At 42.1% G+C, this 22,818-nt stretch overlaps 2 protein-coding genes across 4 annotated transcripts in view; one reads left to right on the forward strand and one right to left on the reverse strand.

Moving 5' to 3' along the window:
• LOC139329292 (poly(rC)-binding protein 2) lies at positions 1–12,241 on the forward strand. 3 transcript variants are annotated; one of them, XM_070959502.1, is made up of 13 exons: positions 1–342; positions 1,707–1,829; positions 3,340–3,363; positions 3,461–3,493; positions 3,722–3,838; positions 3,935–4,066; positions 4,232–4,360; positions 4,961–5,035; positions 5,817–5,858; positions 7,385–7,457; positions 8,061–8,113; positions 8,381–8,550; positions 10,960–12,241. In XM_070959502.1, the coding sequence occupies exons 2-13, from the start codon at positions 1,761–1,763 to the stop codon at positions 10,994–10,996; spliced, it is 954 nt and encodes a 317-aa protein (XP_070815603.1). In that variant the 5' UTR covers positions 1–342; positions 1,707–1,760; the 3' UTR covers positions 10,997–12,241. The 3 variants fall into 3 exon arrangements, with proteins under 3 accessions (XP_070815603.1, XP_070815604.1, XP_070815602.1); XM_070959501.1 differs by having other exon boundaries at positions 51–342; positions 7,358–7,457; XM_070959503.1 differs by lacking the exon at positions 5,817–5,858 and having other exon boundaries at positions 49–342; positions 7,358–7,457.
• The window catches only part of LOC139329284 (mitogen-activated protein kinase kinase kinase 12-like), an 18,003-nt gene continuing 7,423 nt past the window's right edge, over positions 12,239–22,818 (reverse strand). Inside the window, exons 6-14 of the mRNA XM_070959490.1 lie at positions 20,302–20,460; positions 19,987–20,095; positions 17,890–17,999; positions 17,645–17,761; positions 17,039–17,176; positions 16,102–16,813; positions 15,396–15,463; positions 14,626–14,926; positions 12,239–14,476 (exon numbers count right to left, since the gene is read on the reverse strand). Coding sequence (XP_070815591.1) covers positions 14,390–14,476; positions 14,626–14,926; positions 15,396–15,463; positions 16,102–16,813; positions 17,039–17,176; positions 17,645–17,761; positions 17,890–17,999; positions 19,987–20,095; positions 20,302–20,460 — 1,801 coding nt within the window. The 3' untranslated portion in view covers positions 12,239–14,389. The remainder of the gene's footprint in view (positions 14,477–14,625; positions 14,927–15,395; positions 15,464–16,101; positions 16,814–17,038; positions 17,177–17,644; positions 17,762–17,889; positions 18,000–19,986; positions 20,096–20,301; positions 20,461–22,818) is intronic.

Below are 22,818 nucleotides of genomic sequence, written 5' to 3' on the forward strand. Positions count from 1 at the left end.
CAATAACTCTGCTCTTTAAATGACATCCTTTCATTTAACCAGCCACGTTGTAGCTTAATGTCCAACAAACGTGCTGCTCTAACTTTTTTTTTTCTGGCCGTGAATCTGGGGCATCTTCGGGTCAGTTCAGGATGGGGGTTTGGGTTGGGTGAAAGGGGAAAGTTCAGAGGTGATAATTTTGTTGTCTTTGTGTAAAGGAGTGGAGCTCGATCTCACATCACTCTTCCCTCTTCCCCGAGTCCTTTCTAAACTCTCCCCCGGGTTTCTACCCTCCCGAACCTCTCCCCTTCTACCCTTACAACCCCAACCCTCCCCCCGATCACTTACCAGCACACGAATCAGGTGAGTTTTATTTTGATGTTTGGTGTTTTTATATTTCTGTTGTGAAAAGAAGTAGCGGAAAGAAATCGCGCCCAGCAGCTAGCCGTTGCTTGTCCAGTATGCTAACAGGCCGCGTGATGATGAGCACGCAGTCTCCGTACTGAATCATTCGGCTAGCTTAGCTAGTCGTGGGAAAGTTTGCTTTTAATGTCGTATTGAAAACGGCTTTCTGTCGCTTAGTTCTTCTAATTGATCAACAGAGGACCTAACCACCATGCCACAAATGCTGCCGATATTTAGTCTTCTATTAATAACGTTTACTATTTAAGCTAACTAGCTAGTTTTGCTAAGTAGCGCACGCATGCTTCATTCATTTCCCAGCACGGTGAGCGACCAAAATGCTAAATGGCTAACAGACTTACAACAAGCGCTAATAGTTAAATGGACTCACTCTAAGCTAAACAACACAAGCGAAGTAAACAATATAATATCTGCTCTTCGTGTCGGACATACTTGTGAATGTATTTTACGAAATGGGTGTAACTGTGGTAATGAGGGAATTGTGCGCACATTTGTTGATAAACTTGCTTCATGGCTAATGATGAAGCCATCGTTAGCATTCAAGACATATGCTTTTCAGTTAGCATTGCAATGGATTCAGTGCTAATTTACTTGTTTGAAGTCCGATAACTTGGATCAGAGCAGCTTTCAGATGTTTGAAAATAAATGCACGGAACTAGCAGCATGTTAGTTAGTTGGCACTGTGAAAGTAAAGCCTCAACCATTTCTTGTGATTCTTCGTAGTACGCATCCGTTTTCATAAACATTACGCTTAGCATAAGCTATGGCAGCTTTATCATGCTCCTTTTGTTGAATAAGTAAATTTTTCTGTCTTAAGGGGTAATTGGTCAAATGGAGAAAACAAACCTAACCATCATATATTTGCAAAATCATCATCCAACGTTAGGCATTTAGCCTAAGGTTGTTACATGGTCTGGTGGGATTTTGACAAATGCTTTGGATTTGATTGCTTAACAAACTGGGTAAATGGCACCCAGAGGCTTTCTCATACTTTGTGTCACGCTGACATGTAAATCTGTGGCCATATATTAACGATATATCTACATACAACAATGGTGATGCTGATGAATGGAAACAAGCAGAATCTGCAATCTTAAGAACGATTAAATCTCTGTAGGTCAGAAAATTGTATAGTATGTTAGCCAATGCTATGATGTAAAAACCATGAAGTGTACTATAAGTCACTATGTGTGGGAATGGTGCTGTAACTGTATGTGTTTTCATTACAGGGTTTCAGTTCAGTCTTATCACACAGTCATCCTTGGTATATGATTTCTTGTCTGCTTTTTCTGTTGTCCCTTTAGATCCATCTCGGTGACCAAAGACCCCAGCTCTGTACAAACAACTAGATTGCAGTTATGGACTCCGGTGTGATTGAAGGAGGGCTCAATGTCACCCTTACCATTAGGCTGCTCATGCATGGAAAGGTGAGGTTACCCATCAGCTGCTTGTGTCGGCACTCTAATAGTCTATGACATTACATTTATGGAAACGAAAATTCCTCGGGGATGTATAAGCAGGCACTTTGATGTGATGAGTCAGGCCGTTGACTTGGTGATTGGATCCTGTACCTCAAAGCAAAGTCGAATGGTGTTTTGGCACGTTTCACATTTCACATGGAGACTTGCCTCTTGCCTCGTGTAAATGTGTAATTTCCCAAGTTGAACTCACTTTGCTGAAATATTAATCTGTTTGCTACGTATCTGTTGTTGTTTGGTTATTTACAAAATAATAGGCTATTTTCTTAAGAACAGAGTTATACTCCTCTGACTTTTATACCTTCAACACTGTGGTGACACCTCCTTCCCTCCATTACTCTCTGAATGACCACAGATCAAATGTTATTACTAACAGCCACCTCTACATATCTGGCACTTGGCAAAATATCCCACTGGGAGGCTTGACATTGCATTTGCTGTTGTCACTAATCTCATTTGGCTTCATAGCCACACACTTGTTGCATCTTGAGTCCCACAGTGGCCTGTTGTTAATGTGGTTTTAAATGCTGAGATTCCATGTGAGAAGAAGCAGCTGCTCAAAATCCAATACTGAAACATCAATTTATACTGTGGACAGACAGAGTGACATCCAAAAAAATGATCCTCCAAAAGCTCTGTTAGCTCATAGCATCCTAAAACAGGCCCCAGCACTAGGATTTAGCAGCCTACAGATACTGTGCGGTTGACTGGATCTCACCATGGATAACAGCACCATCTTCAGTCAGTGTGGCATCAGACAGAAACAAGAACTGCCCATAGTGGAGAGTCAAAGACCTCATAATAATAATAATAATAATACATTTTATTTATAGGCGCCTTTCTTGACACTCAAGGTCACCTTACACCATCAATCATAAAAACAGACACAATATTAAAAGAAACAATAAAAATAAAATGCAAAATACAATTTAAATTAGGCAATGCAGCTGTGATCAGAGGGAGTAAGCTAGTTTAAACAGATGAGTTTTGAGTTTGGATTTGAAATGTGGTAGTGAGTCTGTGTTACGGAGGTCAGGTGGGAGTGAGTTCCAGAGCTGGGGAGCAGAGCGGCTGAATGCTCTGCTCCCCCATCATGATGGATCCAGGCTGTTTGAGTGTTTTCCTCAGTTCAAAGACCACCAATTGAACCATTCATAATGATTTTTTTATATATATATTTTTTTCAATTTTGATTGGGCTTGATTAAAGGGAGCATCCATAACTGTTACAATGGGTCTAGTAACCAAAACCACTGAGGAATTTCTGAAGGAGGTGGACTTTTCGTAACAGCATTTTCCTTTTAGTGTTGGGAAAACAATATAGCCTTGTTTATTGAAGGTTTTAATAGCTAGAGAGGTTAGATGAGTCCAACTCTATGGTAGCCAAAAGGGACTGGCGTTTACTTAAAGAGTAAAGATGATTAATCAGCCATATTAATTTGTATCTGTTTCTGTTTTAGGAAGTCGGAAGTATTATCGGAAAGGTAAGATGCTGTTTAATTCTACTGCAATTCTGTTTGTCATTATTTGAAGATATCTGCTTTAAGTGGAAATTTGACTGATGGGATTTTCTGCCAACAGAAAGGTGAATCTGTGAAGAAGATGAGAGAAGAGGTGAGAGCATTTCTCATTGTCTCTTTACTTTAGTAATGGCAAAGTGCAAATGGATGTAATGTTATCATTTCTGTTGTCTACACTCTTTGATGGTGTTGTTGCTTACACATTACATAAGTGATTGTGACAGGGGGTCACATATTACAAGAAATTTCTCTAAAATTGTGTTGTGTCCTATAGGAAGTCTTCCAAATTTTGTCTTTCAGTACCTTGCTTTTCTCTTTGTAGAGCGGGGCTCGCATCAACATCTCTGAGGGCAATTGTCCTGAGAGGATCATTACTTTGGCAGGTCCAACCACCGCCATCTTTAAAGCATTCTCCATGATCATTGAAAAGCTGGAGGAGGTAGGTTACAATTTATACTGACTAATGGACTCACAGGTCAGCAGTAATCAGCCCAAACACAAACTCGATTAATCCTCCTCTTTATTTTTTCTCCAGGACATAAGCAGCTCAATGACAAACAGCACAGCTACCAGCAAGCCCCCAGTGACCCTACGCATTGTGGTGCCTGCCAGCCAATGTGGCTCCCTCATTGGGAAAGGTGGCTGCAAGATAAAGGAGATTCGAGAGGTATGCATTAGAGAGGAGTATGTAATATAAAACATATAAAACAAAACCATGTGAGCTCCAGTCCCTTCAGCATTAGCTGACTGTCAACTTTCTACCTGTGAAAGCTAGTACATCAAACGCTATTATGCAGAAGTTCTTGAACTTTATTCCGCTTGTGTGTCCCAGTCAACTGGTGCTCAGGTACAAGTGGCGGGAGACATGCTCCCCAACTCCACAGAGCGAGCCATCACCATCGCTGGCACTCCCCAGTCGATAATTGAGTGTGTGAAGCAGATCTGTGTGGTCATGCTTGAGGTGAGTGGACTCATGAAAGCAATGAAGCAATGAAGCTAATGATGTGACGGCTGTTGACCTGCAGGTTAATGATGTGAAATAGTGTGATCTCTTGGCTGCTGAGTATTGGATTTGGACCAGGGATGTCTCAAGCTATTCCCCAAGATTGTGGCCGTTGTGTTTTACAGCATGAAGCAAACAAAATATTGGTTGACTGTAATAATGGCTGTATATTCCTAAGCCAAAACTATTGAGCTGTCAGGCATATTCAAATTGCTTCACTAGTTTTCATTTCAATTTCAGTTTTGTTTGTCTTGCAATGAATGTGCAAATGAAGCTGTATCCCATAGGAAAAAATAAACATCATATTGACACTCATATTGGCACACACTCAGAGTGCTGTGATTGGCACTGTGGGGGACCAAATTAAGACATCCCTGATGGAGCTATGGCTTTTTTTTTTTTTTTTTTAAGATTGAGCTTTTCACATTGCAACAGTTAGTGGTGTACAGCATTTGTAATTTAAAAATCATTGTAACACTTCAGATTTTGCAACAATCATATGGTGATAAAATGGGTTATAATGTGATTACACATCCACCTGCTTTGTCTCCTGTACAGTCTCCCCCTAAGGGGGTCACTATCCCCTACCGACCCAAGCCTTCAGGATCCCCCGTCATCTTTGCAGGCGGACAGGTACATATGACACTTCAAAGGAACACAGGCTCCCCTTTTTTCATGATATTTCAGGGGGTATTTATTGGTTCAGTTGTCTGTCATTTTGGCTCATAGCACTATTTGATGTATGTTTGTGCAGAATATGATATGCCTGGAAATGTTAATGTGTGATAAAAACTGTGATTACATACTTGAAGTAAGAAATATCTTGATGAACAATTCCAGTTTTGATAACTGTATATGATTGGGCATAATATTGATGAGTGGCTACAGAGGGTAGTAAAGTTAAACAGCTGCAACAAGAGTTTCTCATGCCAGTTGTTTGACAATAGTATCAACAGCTCTAGTTGCCTGATAGCCATAAGACATTTGCCCGAGAGGCAGCTTGTGACGTTGCTTTCTCTCTGTATGTTTTCCCAGGATTTCTTTTATTGTTTCAGAGGTGTGGTGGCCTATTTCCCACTATTGTTGATCTGAACAAAAAATGCTTTCTGGTGCTTGTTGGCCTAACATTACAAGGTCTTTTATCTCACTCAATACTTTTTTTTATTCTTTGTAAATAATATTTCTCCTTCCAGTTTTCCTTAATTCCACTACAATGTATCTAAAGATTTCTCTTTTCCCAGAAATGTGGAGACTTTGGACATACGGGTTGATATTCTTTAAATGATTTTAGTACAGTGGAGGCTTTGATGTGTTCAGGAGATACTTATATATATTAGGAGAGATGTAGCTGGAGACATAACTTCATCAAAATCAGATGTGAGGCCTATGAAAGCTTTGTTTTCATTTGTTTCAGGCGTATGCCGTACAAGGACAGCACGCGATTCCACAGCCAGATGTAAGTGCAGTAGACATTTTTACATGACCCCCACCACTCCCACCCATAATTACAACTGTCTTCTTCCAAAATGTGCAACCACATGCCCGCCCACCCACCCACGCCTCGTTTTACAGCCTATAACTGTAGCTGAACTTACCCCTTACTTTACTTTTGACCTACTATTATCAGATTTTGTGACCATTCAGAGAGCAGCACTGTTACTACTTGATGTTTGTATAGTTCCACACTTGACTGGCAGTCAGTTTTTAATTAAAATGACATTTGTTGTTTGTGTTTGTCCAGACTCTCCACTGTTCCGTGAATAATAATCTGTTCTTGCTCCTCACTCTTTTCTGTTTTTCCTTTTTTTCTCTGTCTTGTTTCACATGCCTCGTTCATTAGTCTGTCCCAGATAAACATGTGGCTCTTTTTTCCCCCGTCTTCATTAACCCTTGGTTATTACTTTATGCCCAGCCCACTGGTCTCTCGACTCAATTAATCTTTCTCTCTCTTTTTTTAATGAGCTCTAGACGTTCCATCAGGAGCATTGGATGTCATAGACCTTATATTATTAGTCTTACCTCCCACTGAATATTGGCAACAGAGCAAGGAAGCATCAGTCAGATATAATGTAGAACATGGTAACATTTATACAGTTTTGTGTTTCTTTTTTAGGCCTTCAAGCAGTGTGATTACTTAGTCTATGTAATTAGCTTGCCTTTGCTTATTGCAGTTTTTGTTTATTAAAATCGAACCCACCACTGATGAATTGCCCAGTGTTTCACTTGGTGTTGCCCAATAAGAAGTCAGAATCTCAACCAAAGACACAGTTGTCTAAAAACTGTGAGGAGAAAATGGCAGAATCAGCTGGGGCAGTGCAGGCAGGGGCATCAAGGCCACTGTGGCCACAGGACATGCAATGTTTTCAGGGGCCAAACTGAGGGGGCACAGCTGCCGTGGCACTCATGGTCTCTATTAAATTTCTGCCTCGTCCTGCACACTGATTTTATGTTCATTCAGCTCAGGTTGGCCATCGTGCCTAAACGTTAACCCTGTAAAAATGACACAGGAGCCTGGCATCGCTTCCTCAAGTCTTCCCTTCCAGCTATAGTGATAACTGGTGATGCTAATTCATAATTCGCATTGAGAGGCTTGTGTACCGTGTACAACGTGACTTTGCTCTGACCCTGAAGACTGAGAACGCATTATCAAGAGATGCAGCCTGCACTATGGAGGAATACCTTTGGGGTACCCCACAGAGGCATAAAACACACAACTGTCAGACACCAGTTATCCATGTAGAGCTTTGTGAAAGTATGAGCGATCTACACACAGCAGTATGATGTGACTTGTCTTTTTTTGTGATGTGTGAAGTGTCTTCTTTATTTTTTCCTCTTTTTTTGAGGTTCTTTATGTAGCTGTCTGTACTGACTGTGATGTTTTTGTTCTGTTTTTCCCTCTTCCTGTGTTTTCCATTTCCTCCATTTCTCTCCCTGCCTCCTCTCTCACTCTCACAGTCTTCCTCTGCTGCTATCTCTCCACAGCTCACCAAGCTTCACCAGTTGGCTATGCAGCAGAGCCCCTTCCCCATCGCACCAAGTAACCAGGGATTCACTGGTATGCAACAAGGCCCACCGGCTTTCAATGCAACATTTTGTCAACTTGTGAGCCTCAGAAGTCAGAATTTGTTGGACACAAGCACAAAATCATCTAGGTTGTCTTACTACATCAGACATATTTGAGGAAAACTCCTCGTTGAATATAACCTTCATTTAAAAGTCCCGCACGCCAGCTAAAGTTGGACAAAGTTGGGATTGCTAAATGTGGACTGATACATGCCTCACTGAAGTACATTGAATATACTGTATGAATTTTTTTCCCATCACAAATATCACATCCTTTATTCCTATAATCAGCACAGTTTAATGTTAATTTTGTGTGTTATGTTTGCTGTCCTGTGCAGTGATATCACTGTACCTGATCAGGCACTATATGGCAAATCCATATCTTCAGAGTAAACCTGAGGTATTACATCTCCCTGGCTGGAACTGGGGGCTTTTTAGGGCTTTTATGAACCTAAATACCTTCAGACTTGGCTACTATTGATATTTGATGATCAGTCACCGAGTTCTACACACTTATGTACATTGATTTGCACATTTCAACATATTGTTTTGATTATTTATTTGGTAATTTATATCATTGTTGGCTCTCTCTCAGGGATAGATGCTTCTGCTCAAACCAGTTCCCATGAGATGACCATTCCAAATGATGTAAGTGCTTCAGAAAGTCTGCTTTTATCCCTGTTTAACGGTCAAAGTTACAGCATGTTGTCTCATTCACAATCTTAAAAAATTGTGTCTTAATGTTACTGTGCTATTAAATGTGGATTGAAAGTGTAGAAAATTCCTGTTTAAAATCCTTATTTCAATCTTGTTCTTTCCAAGTGGCTAACTTAAGCAGATGCGCAAGTTCATTATGTCATTCTGGGTCTATTAATCATTCCTGTCACTTAACTTTGCTGCTCCTCTCCACCACAGCTTATTGGGTGCATCATCGGCCGCCAGGGAGCCAAGATCAACGAGATCAGGCAAATGTCGGGCGCCCAGATCAAGATTGCAAATCCAGTGGATGGGTCGACTGACCGCCAGGTCACCATCACAGGCTCACCTGCCAGCATCAGTCTGGCGGAGTACCTCATCAACGCCAGGTGAGCTAATCAGTTATGTATTACGTTAGCTCCCAACAGATGATTCATTCAGTCACAAGCTTCAAAACATTGCAGTAGCTGTGTTTCATGTTTTTCTGGTTAGTTCAGTTTAACATATTTTTCCTAATGTACCAATACTGCAGTGTTCTATAAAACAGTTAAACAATTTATATACCTGATATTATATGCAAATGCATAACAGGCCGACCTGCTGCATCAGCTTTTCTAGCTTGGATTACTGGTATTTTTTGGCTACTGCTAATCGTCACTTTGGTGTTGCTAGCTCTCTGTCAGTCCGCTCTTGTGTTTTTTCCTTTTTCCTTCGACCCTTTGCTTTGCTCCACATTGATCCATCACTAGAGATGTGACTTTTTCCCTCTCTCTTTGTTCTTTTTATTTTATTTTTGGATTAATACATCCTTTTCTAATGGAGCTTTTTGTCTTGTGTTTTGATCACATCCCTGAGTGACTCCCCCACACCCCCCCACATCCCCCTCCTACCCCCCCACCCCCCCATTGCTCACCAGCTTGCCCTGTGATCCATCCCGACTGTGTTGTCCCTCTCTCCTTGTCTCTCTTTCTACAGTGTAGAGTCCTCTAAACCTCCTCCCTCCTCCTCCTCCTTGAACCCCGAACAGACCAGCCCGTGCCCTCCCTCCACCTCTACTACTACTACTACCACTACTACTACTACTACTACTACCACCACCTCCTCTGCTGCTACCTCCTCCTTCTCTTCCTCCTCCTCCTCTTCTTCCTCCTGTGTGGTGCCCCCCTCAGCCTCCATCCCCCTGTCCTTGTTGGCTCCAGGGCCGCCTCCTCCTTCCTCTTCCTCCTCCTCTTCCTCCTCCACTGATTCCCTGCTCCCCAGCTCTCCTGCCTGTGTGTCGAGTCTTCTCAGTCTCAAGCCCCTCCCTCTCCTGGCCCTCCATGTTGTCAGCGGGGCCAGTAACCCCGCACACCCTCTCCCCACTGAGCCCAAAATCGCCCCAGAGCTGAGCTCCAAGTCTAAAAGACGAAGGCTCTCCCCTTACTAATGAAGGAAACATAAGTCATCTACTACTTAAGTACTGACAATGCTCTTTGTTGTCTGTACCTGCACTTGCTTTTGTATCTGGCTGTGCCATGCCACGCTTAATACAGGAAACGAATGCACACGAACAAGTGTTACACAGCCAGATGGATGGTTGCTGCCATATTTATAAAGTAGATATCTGTAGCTTAATTTGGCCTGTCTCTTACAGAAATGACATGTTGAGTGCATTATATTTTTAAAGGACTTTGAACTTAGCATGGACAGTGAATTATTTCACTGATTTACTGAAGCATTTCTCTCTTTGTGTAAGCTCTGCTCAGGTAGCGGCTCTCTTTACGATGTCACATTGTATTCATGGGAATAGTGTTCTTGTAGTGGATTTTAAGCAACTATTGTTAGAGGTCATGATGAAGAGTATAGTATGTATTATGATGGGGGTTTTTTTTCTTAATGTAAGAAGCAATTGTAAGTTCAATTCCAAGTAAATCTGCCCTCAGGTATCAAAGGCACCAAACCTCCCTTTATTTGGATCGTTTTGTTGAGATGAACAACACGAAAAGATCCAACTAGTTGAGCTTCATTTTAAAGGAAAAGTTCAACAGTTTGGGAAATGCTTGTTTGTTTTCTTGTTGATATTTAGATGATCCATACCAATCTCACGTCTGTGCAGTAAATATGTAGCTAGAGCCAGCTGCTGGTTCGCTGGCAAACGGGGAAGCAGCTCTTTTCAAAGGGAACAAAATCTGACTACCAGCACCTCAGAAGATCAGTAATCAATGTGTTTTTTTCAAGTTTGTGCAAAGTTTTAGTCTGGGGTGTTTGTCAGATTATTTTGTGGCCTGGGAGCAGTGACTTCCTGGAATCTCCACTTGTTTTTTGGTACGGTTCAGACGCAATATGTTCATCAGTGAGCTCTAGAGGTGCTGTTTGTTGGATTTTGTTACCTCTGGACAGAGCCGGGCTAGCTATTTCCACCCGTTTCCATTCATTATGCTAAGCTAAGCTAACCAGCCGCCATCGCACTTCACCTCTACCTCTCAGCAAGAAAGCGAATAAGTGTGTTTCCTGAGTTGTTGAACTATTTCTTGAACGCAGCTCCACCACCAAATCAGTTTGAGATCTGACTCTGAACCAGCTGTTGAGAAGAATTATCAGTGACAGGAGGAGCTGCCAAACTGAATGATCCTTTTCTTTTTTGTAATATATATCAGAGCATACATTTCCTGTTTAACAAATCCAGATGATCTCCTTATTGATCATTTCATTATAATTATGTAATGTGCAGTAAATGACATGTATCTCGTCTGTCTGATTGCATGCCTGATTCTCTCTCCCTCCCTGGTCTCTGGGTGTCTCTCTGTCTGTTTCTCCAGGCTTTCCTCTGAGGCCACAGGACTGGCAGCCAACTGATAAGACACTGCATCTGCACTAAATCTCACTTTTATATCATCGGCTACCATAAATCAGTCAATGCAACTATCCAACTTAAGAGTTTATATATTATACCGCCTCTTCCTCATTTGAAGTCATGTCATCTGCCTCTGATTTGATCCGCTGATTTCATTATTTATTTTCTTTGTTTTGGTTTTAGTCAAAAGAAGCAAACAATTAGGTTTTTAATTCCCTTTTTGAGTCAAGATGGAGGTTTTAATGATTTATTATTAGACTTTTTTTTTTTTTTTTTTTTTTTAAATTTTGATGGATCCCTTGCTCTCTTCCCTTTTCTCTTTCTTTACCATCACAGAAGCGTAGAGTTGGGAAAACTCCGAATAGGCATATAGATTTAGTTCTGTACAGTCGGGTTTTTTTCTTTAAAAAGAAAAAGACAAAAAAGGAAAAATAAAAAAAAGTATCAAAAATAAGAATAGAGTGACTGTTTTATTCTGTGTTTATATCCACGCCCCCTTTTTCCTCACCCAGTTCCACAGGTCGGTCTGTCCATTTTATGTCCACACTCACTTGCTTTAAACACACACAGCATTCTCCCCCTTTGTCACCTTTTTGACTGAAGTGCTTGTAACATGGATTACTCGTGTCACTCAGAATACGTAGCTGTACATGCACTGTCACCGATTATATTTGGTTATGACGACAGATGTTCTAACACTCACAATGAAATTTATCCAGATAATTTAAAATGTGTACTAGTACGCGTGTCACTTTTCGCCCCTCTGCATGTCATTCCTGTTTTTCTTCCCCCCTCCCCCTCTCCTGGTCCTGAGATCATGTGTTGATATTTTGCTGGGATGGGAGGTTTTGGGGGTTTGGGCTTGGCTCTAGGGGTCGGAAGCAGAGGGTTCTCCTCGCTTTTTTTGTAAAGACTGATATATACTAAAAAATGTTGGAATATTTGTTTTAAATGGAGGAAATATTTTTTTTTAACTACCAAAGGGGGATTAACTCCTGGACACTGACTGATCTGTGTATTAAATGTGATGAGGCTGAGACGTGAAATTGTTGGAAGCTCTGGAACTAGACAAAGAAAGGGTTGTGAGTTAACACTAGTTTCCTGCTCTTTGCTTTGCTCAAGTCAGAATTTATTTTATTTTTTATTTGCAGGAAAGAAAAAACTTTTGTGCACGTTTTTGAGACTGTAGACCTGGGTGCCACAACATTGTTTAAAAAATACAGAAATAAAGACGTGAAATGCTCAAACCACAGCTTGTCTTGGGATTTTTGTCACAGACTGAAGAACACTGGACACACAAGTTGAGCTTTTACAGGTTTGTTTTTATTTTAAATCGTTTCTTAAATATATTTATTGTACAGTTACAGTAGAGCAGTATAAAAAGCAAACGTTTCAGTTCACACAGGGTTGTTTGAATCAGCATCTTGGGAAATGAGCACCTCCACAATCGAGACACTAGAGGGCAGTAGGTTTGCTTTTTGGCAACATTTCATCCTGCAGGAGGAATTCCAGCTTCAAATCTTGGGGGAACAATCAGTTTAAAATCCTCTACAAATTGATAGTTCAAAACTTAACACTAGATAAAGGAAAAATAGAAGCTGCCGTTTCTAGCTTATTGAGTAGGACCTGATCAGTCATTAATGAATGGAACAGGAAGTAATGTGCTGTTGTAGTCAGATTGAACCACATGCACGTAAGAAGGCTTGTTAAGGGACGCGAGTACATCAAAACCAGAGTTTAATGTATCATACTATGGAGGAGCCCTTACGCTTAGTGAAAAATGACCTTCTGTTGGACAATATTTCAGCTGGTGAAGACAATGTCAGAGTGGCCTTCATGTAAATTCATTTATCACGTCGGACTTGTGGAAGCTAAATTGGGGGGAGGCGAAGCAAAGGTGGACAAATCATGATGTCACATGCCTTATTATTAGGTGTGCACTGGTTTTATGAGTGGGCAGGAAAAACTGCTCAGTGTTTTCCACTGATACTCTGTAAGCTCAAGGTAATTTTTCTCAAAATGACGTCATCTCTTCTGTGCTGGTACACTGCAAACATAGTGAGGCCACACGGCTGGCAAAGTTAGAACGGAGTGACAGCAGAAAACCATGAATGCAACCATATATCATACTGGTGTTTGTGTCCCCATCATCCGCGTGCCTTCAGTCTCTTAACTGGAGTCTTTAAACGTGCCACAAATCTGCAGTCTTGCTTTTGCTGTATTTTTTCCTCTGTGGATTTCACTTTGATCTGAGTGACAAGCAGTGACCAATGGGCTATCGGTACTTTTGTCCACTAGCATGCTTTTTCTGGTGCTATATACACCCCCAGATACTCAGAAAGGGATTTCAAACAGGTATTGCGTCTTAATACAGTAAACACTGCAATACTCATAAAAAAAGCCCGTCTGCCCTGAATGTGACAAGACATACTGTACCAGAGCAGACATATTGCTTTTTCTTTGTTCACATGTTCCTCTTTTAACTGTGGTTTGATGCTCAAACACGAACGGCAGCTACAGTACATTCTACCACCATAAGCTTTTTGAGGTTCAAACAGAGTAGCGCCACCTAATTAGAAACATCAGCACCTTAAAATTATACAATCTCACGTTTTAAAAATTTGTTCATTTTATAACATCACATATTTACACTGATATTAAAATGCAGGAGTAGAAAATGGGAAAACAGAATCCGTGATATGAATCAAAATAAATAATGTAAACAACACAAAAATGTAAACATTGTTTTTGAGGAATATCAATGAATTCGCTGTAAAGTAATAAATTAGTCAGTGCATAATGTCTTGAGAGGAAATGCAGTATGACACGATGATCATGGGAAAATCAGTACATTTCATCAATTAAGTGCAAGCAGCAACATCGGTGGCTGTCCAGTAATGTTGACAACAGAAACACTAAAACATAATAGAAGCCCTGATAGGATTTTGTAGTCGTGTTCTCGTACGACATGATGTGAAAATAATATGACACGTTTTCATGACGGAGAGAAAAATACAAATTGACGTGGAAGATGACAGGAAACATTAATAGACCGTCGAGTAGAGGGCCTCTTTGACTGAGGCCTCTGTCGCTGAGGTGTCCTTTAGGTTCTTGCAAGGCTGATCTAGGGCCAGCGGCTATGGAGGGAACAGAAGGGGCTGCTGCTCCGTCAACTCGGTTTGTGCCCCAGTTCTGTGTTTTTTCCAGAATATTTTTCAAGAACACTCACCAAGGATTTGTTTTGTTATTTTCCTGCTTTAAGGACACAGGGGTCTTTTCCTGCCTCTCTGCAACGTCCCTGATCGCGACTCTGTGTATCCTAAGGTCCGTAAGAGTAAAAGAGGCGTTCACAGGCCGGATCTGCTCGCGTTTGAGTGGGCTTAGGCGTCAGATTTTCACCAGTTGCTAGGAGGCTGGCTGGGCTCTGCACTGCCTGAATGGTCCAGCTCTGCGCTGTCGCAGTCCGAGTCATCGTACAGACCCTGGTTTGGAGGAGAAACATGAATCATCTGAGTTAGAACAGCAACAGACCTTTTAATGTTGACTACAGGAGCAGATTCAGACCTACTGTCTGCCTCTATATATCAGTCTATGTCATGATTTCTCCTTTAGTCCACTCTCTGCAGCCTACCTCATAATTATGGTCATTACTAGCGAGCTGGGTCTTGACTTGTCGAAGAATAGCTTCCTTCTCAGACAACCCGTCGGAGCCCAGCTGGGTGGGGTCAGATGGGTCAGCGGGAATCTCCGAGCCCTGAGACAGCAGGTCGTCGCTCTTGTCGTCCAGACGCTCGTCCGTGTTGGTGCTGACCACGTCCGGCGTGCCGCTGTGGGAGTGGTCGGTGGTGTTTCCCTCCTCACCGTCCGAGACTGACAAGTTCTCTGAGCTGAAGGTGGACAGGGACTGGCACTTGGTCATGCTCACAGGACGCCTGAGCGGGAAATAGGAAAGGGTGCATATACAGTACAGTGAGAAAACACTTTTAATTTTAATGGCATTACCGCATTTATAGGCAGTTCACAGCAGAGAGACATGAGAGCTGAACCATGACACAGACTCACAGATGTGTATTAAAAATGTGATAATAGATTCATGCTAGAAAGTCTCTTCAGCCACATTTAGCATGAAATTATGGCTGAATATAAGGATCATACTCGCATAACTGTTTGTCACTATTGTTCACAGACTGTATAAAGGCCCTGCACACCCACACAGGTGCTGTTCAGGCTGATCAGCCCTCAGGCAGGTCAGGGCGTCGTTACATCAGGCTAAAGCGAACACACCTGTGAGGGGGCTTTAAAACGTAATGTTGGACGTGTGTTGTTGAGCACTGTTTTAAATGGATGCGCAGATGGAAATGTGAACACAGCAGGTCTTCTGTAATTCTATTTAACTCTCACCGTCTCCTCGGCAGCTCCACTTCACTGTCCACTTCTCCCTCCTCTTCCTCTGATGACACTCCACGTCGCTGCAGAGAAAAGTAACAGGATGTGTGAAACCACAGCGTTTCCCTCTTTCACTGCACATTAATTACCCTTACTCCTGCCAAGATGAGCCGTCTGCTGAGATACGACCCCGATGACATCCTAGGTACAACCTATACGTAGTACCACTTTTAGCTACCACTACTGACAAATCAACAAGTAGCAGTAACTGACTACTAATTAAGTGGATTATAATTAAACACATGAATCTAATCTTTCCCAGCGCTCTGTGGTTTTCGTGTGTTATCTTTATTTGTGGCGTGGCATTTCTAAAAATGAGGATTGTACTAATGGAGCCATTATGTTTGGCAGATAAGAGACCAAAAGGTTTTGACTATCTGGACTTCATCTGTGTTAATTACTACGGCAAAACAATGAAATCATCACAGCCTGGCAGCATTTTTCTCTTGTTTGACACCTCGAAAATGCTGGTTTGTACAGCAGGTTGAGTCAAGATAGAGGCAGTGATAAAGACTGTTTTGTATGTTGCTTAACTGCCAATAAAAGAAATCAAAATGGTCTAATTTCCCCAAAGCTTCTCACTGCTAGTAAACTCTTGCTCTCTTATAACACAGAGGTCAGACTGATGTGGTGAAACAGGGCAGCGCTGACAAAGCCTCACCTGACTGCGTGTGACTGCAGCCCTGTAGAGCAGTGCTGCTGGTGTGAGGCGCTGACTTCTGGGTGAGCGTGTGATCACCGTCCCGTCCTCCTTCTCCTCGCCCTCGTGGGAAACGCGGGGGTTCCCGAGCACAGACGCCCTCCCAGCAGCTGCCCCCCTGCCACACGGCGAGTCAGGGCTACTGGAGAATGGAATAGACGCTGCGTCCTCACTGGGCGTGTCACTGCGTGGAGGTGTTTCCGCCAGGTCATCAGTCCCCACGCCCACATCTGGGCCCTCCTCTGGCCCTCCAGTCCTTCTGCTCTCCCCGAGCCCTGCGGAGGCACTCTGGCTGCCTGCTCTGTCCAGTCCTGGCCTGACCTGCCCCTTCCTCCGGCCTTCAGCTTCCAAGGTGGTTGAGATGAGATCCGGGCTCGAGGAGTACATCTTCTTGAGCAGCAGATCATGCTGCAGGCCCCTGAGGGCTGCACTGGGGTCTAGGTGCTGCTTGCTGCTGGGGACAGATGAGGTGGAGTTGACCATTGCTAACGAAGAGGAGAGAGTAGCTTTCAGCTGAGCCAAGTCCCCGCTGCTGCCTTTACCCGCCTTCCTGTAGCGGGGTTTTCCTCGGCGTGAGCGGCCAGGGGAGGTAGAGCCCTTGTTGGGGATCGTGACTTGGGTCATGGAAGAGTCCAGCTTGGGGAGGATGACCTCTGACTTTAGTAAGTCTGGCCTGGAGAAGACACGGGCAGAATTAATGAGAGGCAAAGAATGAACATTTCAGTACTCTGAAATGCATTCATTGCTACAGAGATGCTAGTGCATCTCCTGCACTCGTCACAATATAAATTAAAGGATGAGGCTGGTGACATTCAGTTATTGCAGAGCCTTGGGGAGCAACTTGATCAAACCATCCACATAAAATGCAGCATATGTAGACAAGGGCCTGCTGTCTCACCTCTTGCTGTGTGATGGCAGTTTCTGAGGTACGTTGCGTTTCTTCATGAGTTTCTCCATCGAGTTGGAGGAGGCTGACTGTCTGGAGCTGTGGTGCTTGAAGCAGCCCGGGTACTTCTTGTCCAGCGACTGCTCTCTCCTGATGTTCAAACACAGAGCCGTTACTCATTTAATGGATGTCAATGGATACTCGGCATAAGAGAGCACTTTGTTACATGCAATGGCCCTGTGTGACTGGATGTAATGGTCATTCACTTCACATTAGTGATGAACTTTTCCCTCATTACAAATACACTGCTTGACCAAAGGTGATGGATAAAGCTATCAGCACAAAGTATCTAAATGACTGCAGGCGGAGTTTTCCTACTGTTACAGTGGGGATGCAGCTTTCAATAAATAAAAATTTACTACTTTGGTTGGACTTTTCACTCACAATGCCCATGCAACCTGACAGAACTGCAGCAGTTTTGCAAAGAACTGATGCATGTGTAAAACTGGAGCCACATTAACTTCCCTGTCAGTCAGTGTTGTAAAAGAATAAATGAAAACTTAGGGGATATATATTTTCTATACTGCATGTACTGTAAATAAATAGCAGTTTTCCTACTTGTGCAGTTCTTTCTCTTTGATCTCCAGCTGCAGCATGATGGCGTTGAGCTCCATGTAGAGATTGTTGGCTCTCTCCAGTTTCCTCTCGTAGTGCTCCCGGATGTCCAGAGCATGTCTGCGAGGACAGGAAAACATCGTCAGCTTATCCTCATGTCTCTGTTATTGGTGAAGCTATTTTCTATTTATTTCCACATCTATATTTCAAGGTGTTGGTCTTCTTTGTGGGTCCACTTCGTTGCTAACCTGAGTTCTTCTCTGCGTCTTTTGATCAGCTCCTCATCCAGCCTGTGAAGACACGTCCCCTCAGACTTGATCTTTTCAAAGTGGTGCCTCACCTCGTCCCTCCACTCCACCTGGCGAGACACGTAAACACATCCGTCAGAGCGGGACTTATGTTAACTTAATATTTCACCATCTTACAGGATAAAAAGATTGCCTGTGGTAAAATCATTTTAAATTACCGTACAAATGTTGTCTTCATCCTATGATAATTACTATTACCAGCACCTCAACTATGATCAGTGCTTCTGCCACCACTACTATTACTACATCCAGCCTTTATGTTGCTACTATGATTAATTATATTCTGTCTGTGCAGAAATTCAAAATAGCCAGAGTCACCTGTAAACATACCAGTACTCAGTAACTTGGAGGTAATGCAAACTAAAATCAGACAGATCAATTAGGGACTGTAGTTACTTCTTCTGTCGATATAGCAGACAACAGGAGACCAAGCAGGTACCTGCTTCATCGCTTATTCAGCATTTAATTTTAATATTTTGGTAGCTTGCTGTTTCCAGCTGTATCTCCGTATAACATTTTTCTAAGCACCTGTTTTTTCTGTTTTATTAGATTTGCATGCCTGGGAAATGCTGCCATTCCTGTGTTTTTTCCATTTGAATAACGAAGTAGAACTCAGCTTCATTTGAGTAATAATATCAACAACAAATGATATTAATACTGAGAATAAACTTCATTGCACCTTGATCTGGTAAACAAAAAGCTCTTCATTTGCTGAGAGACTGAGGTTCATGTGTATCATTGAAACAAAACCCATTAAGCTGTCAGATGATAATCAATACGCAGGGAGTGACACTGAACATGAACTGGCATGACATGAGCACACACACACACACACACACAAAAATACAGCGAGGGCATTTTCTTGTACACAGTGGAGCATGACAGCTGTTATCTGATACCTGTCATATCAAAGGACAAAGGAAGTCAGATATATGAGTGTGTGCACGTACATGCATGTGCGTGTACCACGTGTGTGTGTGTGTGTGTGTGTGTGTGTGTGTGTGTGTATTTCTGTCTGTTCGTGACTGATGCTCTTCTTATTAAGCTAATGGACTCTGTGCGCACTTTTCTACGTCTCCAGTCCCTGCTTTCTCCTCTCTCTCTGCTCTCTGCTCTCTGCCATTAAAGCAATCAATACACTCCAGCAGCAAATACTTCTTTCTAACGTCACAAGAAAAATCCATTATGGGGCACAGAGGAGAGGAACTGGGGAGGGTTGCGAGAGGGGGAAGGGGAGCAGGGAGAAATAAAGGCTCAAGGATAAGTGGAGAGAGTGAAGCTTTGTATTTTGCATGGTGAGATATAAATGCAGGAGGAGGCTGTGGGCTGCTGCGAAAAAGAAAATCAAATCATATTCACTTTTTGTATCTGTGTGCGCAAGAGTGACTCCTGATTATACACGCTTGGCTTATAAATGGATCTGTGGTTCAGCATGGCTGAGTAAACACATATCTTCCACACAATTATACTTCTTCTTCTAAGTCTCCTGTCCTTCATCTGTTTGGGTTGGCAGCGATCTCACGTATTTGTCACGGGCCCCCATCTCCCCTCTCCATCACACAGACCTCCTCCATCACGCTTTGATATGATGGAGGTTGAAAAAGGTTCTCTCTTTCACCGCAAATCAGCACTCACATGCGACAAGGAACAAAGACCAAGAAACCAACAATAATATGTTGTGATTGAAAGCACAGGTATTATTAGTGGGTTCCCAAGAGGCCTGGGGCCCCCGTGCAGCTGCACCCGCTGCACTGCCTGTAGTTACTGCAGCAGACTGGAAACAAATGGCAGTGGGTTGACAGCAACATGACTATTAGAGATACTGGCTGCTGCTGGAGGTTTTCTGTTAGGAGACATACAGAGCTTGTGTGTACCTCATCTAATGTCTATTTCTTTGTGATTTGAGAAAGGATGCGTCTCAATTATATTGTCCCTTAATTACACATTTTTCTGTATGTGAATTATGTGCTTTTTGACCTCATTCTCATTTTCTATTTTATCTGTAATGTAATGTTGACAGAGATAAAGTGAGCTTACTTGAGACTGAAAGTAAGTTTCTTGTGGAGTCGAGAGGATATCTGCAGAGGCGATGTCCAGGTGCAGGAGGATCTGTCGGAAGGAAGGCCTGTTTCTTGGCTTGCAGTTCCTGTAAACAAATGTTTTGTCAGAAATGCAGTGGCCAGGGAAGATAATGACCTTTCCTCTCTCATTAACGGCTGCCTCTCTATAAAATATTCTCTCCGACTTTCACTCCCTCAGCTTTCTTAAATCTTCTAGCTGCATTATATTCTCTTCGTGCTGATGCCTCAACTTTCTTTGTCCAAATCATCCTTCTTCCCTCCCGCTGCTCACCAGCATTGCCTCAGGAGCAGTTTGAAGCTGTCTGGGCAGCTATCAGGTACAGGCAGCTGCAGGCTGTTGTTGCCCACTCCCCAGATGATAGCGGAGGAGTCCACATCCTTATAGGGCACCTCTCCCGTCAGCATCTCCCACAGCACCACACCGAATGACCTGCAGAGAGACGTGGCATATTTCCATTCAGACATGTTGATGAAGATGTGAAGTGAACTGATGAAAGGGAGCACGAATGGAGTGTCACACTTTTAACTTTGCAGAGAGAAATATTGAGATTTAGATCACTAGCACTGTTGTATCTGTTGTACCACTGTAAAAAGCCTTTGATGCACATGCCTAGTCTCTGGTAGCTTAAACTGATTATCATCAAGTTTAATCAGTTTGGTGCAATGAAAGTTCCGTCACTGCTAACAATTCTGGAGTCATTGTTAATAAATGCTCAACAGTTATACTGGTAGTGGCCAAAATAATGAACACCACATTTCAGATTCCTGGTGCCAGGTCAATATATATAAGCCCTGACAAATATGTCACAGCCCCAAAAAAATAGAGCAAATGTTGACAAACATTCGCTGAAACACGATGCTTTATTTCACTATAGCTCAGAGCTTCATTGATGAGCTCCAGCTGTTCGTATATTTGATGGGGCACCAAGAGAGCAGCACCCATGGGGAAGGTAACCACGCGACCACATACAGTATCCAAGGTGCCAATAGCATCGCACGCAGCAGTGAGGATGTGTGTGAGCGTGTGTGTGATGTTGTGTTTACGTGTGTATTTTTAGAGCCTTTATGATTTGTGATATAAATGCACAAGATGAGATACTTGATTTCAAGGCAATCATGTGTTTTTTTTAACCAGGTTAAATATCAGCTCTTAGTTAGACGATGGATTACAATTCTGTCTTCGGTTTATTTCTGTACTTTATAATAACATTCAGTGATAAAAGGAATGACTCCTTTGCCAGTTAAGTGTGGCTTATCTGAAGGTATTCATTTTCATGGTTCATCAAGATTTTTAATACTAAAATTCAAGAACTTTTCAAGAACTTTCAAGGTACCTTCCTAAAATTCCCAAACTCTATAGCCTTTATTATCACGTCTAAATTGTTACTATAAATGAAAAAACTGTGAAAAATAAAATTTCTGAATTCCTTCATACCCAAAGCAATCAATATATATCGTCACTATGTTTATTTTACCTGCTGCTTGTATTAACCGAGTGTATGTTTTTGATCATGATTATTTAATTCTTGATCATTTCAACACCAGGAGACAACAAATATGACAACAGGATTGTTTCATTTAAAATATTAAAAGATTTTCATTTACATGAGTGATTGTGTAGATTGTGTTGAAAATCAAACTTTTTTCAGGGACTGTAGTTAAGTTAAAATTAAACATTTTACAAACTTTCAAGGTTTTGCATTTGAAAATGGAGAAATTAACAGTTTTAATCATCAGGGTTTTTTCTGCCCAATTTCCACTCTTGTTATGAAACGAATCTTGTGTGATCCTTCTGCTTTATGACCAAGGGAAGAAACTTCTTGCTGCATTACAAGTACTTTGCATAATGCAATGCAGCATTATACTGAACCCAGTCGATATATAGGCTCCATCTTGTTGGCCTATGTCCTGCACTAAGCAACATTTTCTTATGTTGTTGCGCAACATTCTTTCCCTGGTTTCGATATTATTTCTGAATGTATCTTTTCCAAATTCCACATGTAGCTTTTAGCTTGTATCCTTCATTGTTTTTATCTTAGTGATTAACAATGTTTTCTCTTTCTTCTCCTATTTATTATGTATTCACATGTTGAACTGTGAGGCGGAGCTGCTGCAATATAACTGACTCTCAGGAGTAAATGCAGTTAATGTAAGTTATGAAAGGTTAAAATACCTTCATGTTAAATTCTTAAAATCTCTTGAAGTATGACAAGTATGATCAGCACAAAACATAAATGACTACATACAAGGTAACACTTGACCACTGCCTCTCCTTCTCTGATTCACTCCTTTCGTTGTGTGACTTACTACATAATTTACATAAATTTAAACAAAACTGCACAGTATACACCCGTGCTTTGCTTTCTTTCCACATCAAAAGCTTTTTAATCCTATTTTCACTTCTCTGCTAATGCACTGCTGGCTCTGGGCCAAACCATCCACAGGCTCAGAAGGTTATTCCAGCCTCTCCTGAGCACTGCAGCATCTGGCAAATCAATTATTAAATTAGCCAGCGTTCCTTTCAGGACGGAGAGGAAGAGTGATGGAGGGATGAAAGATGGGGGGGTGGGGGCGGTGGGGAAGAATGTACTGGGGGAGATCAGGGTTTAACACAGGGCAACCCATCAGATATGGCAGAGGCCCTATAGAATTTCATGTAATGAGATATCGTACATAATACTGAATAGATTTTCTGGAAACAGGATCCTGCGCTCTATATTGTAGTAGGCTGTAGCTAATGAGATTCTATGACAGATAAGACAAACCATAAGGGAACATTGCAAAGGTT

This window comes from Chaetodon trifascialis, chromosome 3, assembly GCF_039877785.1.
Source record: "Chaetodon trifascialis isolate fChaTrf1 chromosome 3, fChaTrf1.hap1, whole genome shotgun sequence".
NCBI lineage: Eukaryota > Metazoa > Chordata > Actinopteri > Chaetodontiformes > Chaetodontidae > Chaetodon > Chaetodon trifascialis.

Excerpts from the sequence above, each read along its gene's own strand:
- LOC139329292 (XM_070959501.1), top strand. The coding sequence starts at position 1,761 with ATGGACTCCGGTGTGATTGAAGGAGGGCTCAATGTCACCCTTACCATT. Across the intron at positions 1,830-3,339 it reads GGCTGCTCATGCATGGAAAG|GAAGTCGGAAGTATTATCGG; the intron begins GTGAGGTTACCC and ends TTTCTGTTTTAG. Across the intron at positions 4,361-4,960 it reads TCTGTGTGGTCATGCTTGAG|TCTCCCCCTAAGGGGGTCAC; the intron begins GTGAGTGGACTC and ends TCTCCTGTACAG.